General features: G+C 36.5%; 1 protein-coding gene across 2 annotated transcripts in view; it reads left to right on the plus strand.

Moving 5' to 3' along the window:
• The first annotated feature begins 497 nt into the window (after positions 1-497).
• Positions 498-3,031, plus strand: part of l(1)G0469 (lethal (1) G0469) — a 153,792-nt gene continuing 151,258 nt past the window's right edge. Inside the window, exons 1-2 of one of the 2 annotated variants that reach the window (XM_068386834.1) lie at positions 498-514; positions 788-921. Coding sequence is in view for 1 of the 2 variants with exons in the window: in XM_068386831.1 (XP_068242932.1) it covers positions 1,311-1,360 (50 nt within the window). In the remaining variant the exon portion in view is untranslated. Of the gene's footprint in view, positions 515-787; positions 922-1,242; positions 1,361-3,031 lie in introns of those variants that run through there. The other variant, XM_068386831.1, reaches the window with a different exon arrangement.

A 3,031-nucleotide genomic window follows, 5' to 3' on the forward strand; every position in this document is an offset into this window, starting at 1 on the left:
TAGCGAACAAAGGTTAGACTTTGGATTGTCCTTCTAGAAGAGCTACTGAAGAAACAACAAGGTAGAACGAACCGTCACCGAACAATGTGCACTGTACAAAACACATCCAACAACTTGTGTCTAGAAAATGAGCAATCCCAAACTTCGTTTCAACCTATTCACACAGACGCTAATTAAATTAACTTAGTTTTCCTCATCCAGCATTTAATTATATTTCTTTTATGATTGTTAGACACAATGACCTCATAGGAGGGCCCCTTTATAAAAAAAAAAACCTTACAATGGCACTGATTATGGTAAAATCAAGCGTAGTTTGTGAGCGGAGATAAGATAAGTCAATTACCTGGGCTGGATATGCATGTCACACACACACACACACACACACACACACACACACACACACACACACACTCCCACTCACGTACTTACCAGCCCCTTATCAGTTTACTGATACGGAGGGGAGGAATAAGCTAGCTTCAGTACAAAGGCAAACTTCCCAGGAACGTTCAAAGAGGTTAGTTATTAGATCGCCCAAGCAATATTTTTAATATAATAAATCATACATAATTATTCGATAGAAAAATATGCGGCTTCAAATTTGGGATTCAAAGATAATCGGAATTGCAAGCATTTGTTGTAACAGACTCACTTTAAGGAAGCCTACGATTTTATTTACAATTATATAATAATAGATACTAATTGCTTAATCAAATAATACTTATCAATCACAATATGTGAGATAAATTTCAACAAATCAGCGTAAATGAAAGGCATCCCTTTCCCTCAGAAAAATCCGGACATCTTCAGCCGTGAGAGTGATCGTTATCTTCCTGATTGTTAGTCAGTTAACGCTAGCTGAACTGATGGTCAATCAGTCCTACGTTTTCAAGGTCTTCGTCCCAAGGAGACAACTGTTCTGAGGTAAGGATGCATTTGATTTTACTTTTGAGTGACACCATTTTGAGCTTGCGAATGCAGACACGATCGAGAGAATATGGGCTGCATGATTGCAATAGCCCGTGCTTGCCAGAAAGGGCCAGAAAATCTTCAACAACAATAATAACGAGAGAGAGAGAGAGAGAGAGAGAGAGAGAGAGAGAGAGAGAGAGAGAGAGAGAGAGAGAGAGAGAGAGAGAGAGAGGTATACTACTTGTAAAATGATATCATTAATCTGGGAGATAATTTATTTATATGATTATCAATACTTGATTAAGCATAACGATTTTATCGAATCGGTTAATAACGAGAAGCAATACTAGTGTTGACCAAAATTGGCCTATGAGCAACATTACTCTTCGCCCCATAACAATATGGAGTTAATACCCGAGGATGAAATCGGAATATTTTCTATGGAATTCAGGTAAATCCAACCATTCTATTTCCGCTTTCAAAGCTAATCACCGAATTCAAATATTCTTTGCTTTAACCTCCAAATTAGTTTATTTCTGCATTCTATCAATTCCCATCTAACTTTTTAATTTTGTAATTGGTTTTTGCAAAACTCTTTTCCAGTGAAACTGAATATTTAATTAATTTACTTTAATGGCGGTTTTCCTGGTCCTATCACACATGGAAACCCTGTGCCGTACATGACCTAAAAGATATAAACTCTTAAGTATTTAGAGAATCACAGCGTATTCCACATCAAATGTCAAATATACATTATCGAAGAACTTAAAATGTATGTTGAAAATTCCATGATGCGTGTTTCTCAGCTGTTTGAATACATAAATTTCCCCACCTCTAAATTATAAACCACTGATTTTCAATATAAAAATACAATACAAATACTGAACATATTTAACTTAAGAAAAGTTTATTTTTCATCCGACAAGTAGAGCCTTTCAGTGCGTCTAAGCATTTGAACAACTAGACCCCTTCAGTGTGGCTGCAGAAGCCATCTTTTTCATACTTTTGAATAAGTACGCCCCTTCAGTGTGTCATCAGAAACATAATCTTTTTTTATGCTTTTGAACAAGTAAATCCCTTCAGTGTATCCATAGAAACATAATCTTTTTATGCTTTTGAACAAGTAGACCCCTTCAGTGTATCCATAGAAACATAATCTTTTTATGCTTTTGAACAAATAGACCCCTTCAGTGTGTCCCTAGAAACATAATCTTTTATGCTTTAGAACAAGTAGGCCTCTTCAGCGTGTCCGCAGAAACATAAAATTTTGTTATGCTTTTGAACAAGAAGACCCCTTCAGCGTTTCTGCAGAAACAATCTTTTTTATGCTTTTGAACAAGTAGACCCCTTCAGTGTGTCTGCAGAAACATCATCTTTTTTATGCCTTTGAACAAGCATGCCCATTCAGTGTGTCTGCAGAAACAATTTATTTTTTTTAATGCTTTGGAACAAGTAGACAATTCAGTGTGTCTGCAGAAACATACTCTCTTATATGCTTTTGAAAAAATAGACCCCTTTAGTGTATCCGCAGAAACACAATCTTTTTTATACTTGCGAACAAGTAGACCCGTTCAGTGTGTCTGCAGAAACAAAATCTTTTTCATGTTTTGGACAAGTAGACCCCTTCAGTGTGTTCGAAGAAACACAATCTTTTTCATGCTTTTGAATAAGTAGACTCCTTAAGTGTGTCCGCAGAAAAGCAATCTTTTTTAATGCTTTTGAACACCTAGACCGCTTCAGCGTGTCTGCAGAAACCATTTTTTTATGATTTTATTCAAGTAGACCCCTTCAGTATGTCCACAGAAACACAATTGTTTTCATAGTTTTGAACAAGTAGACCCCTTCAGTGTGTCCGCAGAAACACAATCTTTTTTCATGCTTTTGAACAAATACACCCCTTCAGTGTGTCTGTAGAAACACACTCTTTTATATGCTTTTGAAGAAGTAGACCCCTTCAGTGTGTCCACAGAAGCACAATCTCTTTTTATGCTTTTCAGCAAGTAGACCTCTTCAGCGTGTCTGCAGAAACACATTTTTTTCCATGATTTCGAACAAGTAGACCCCTTCAGATGTACACAGAAACTATCTTTTATATAATTTTGAGCAAGTAGACGCCTTCAGT

This window comes from Palaemon carinicauda, chromosome 14 (assembly GCF_036898095.1).
Source record: "Palaemon carinicauda isolate YSFRI2023 chromosome 14, ASM3689809v2, whole genome shotgun sequence".
Classification (NCBI taxonomy): Eukaryota; Metazoa; Arthropoda; class Malacostraca; order Decapoda; family Palaemonidae; genus Palaemon; species Palaemon carinicauda.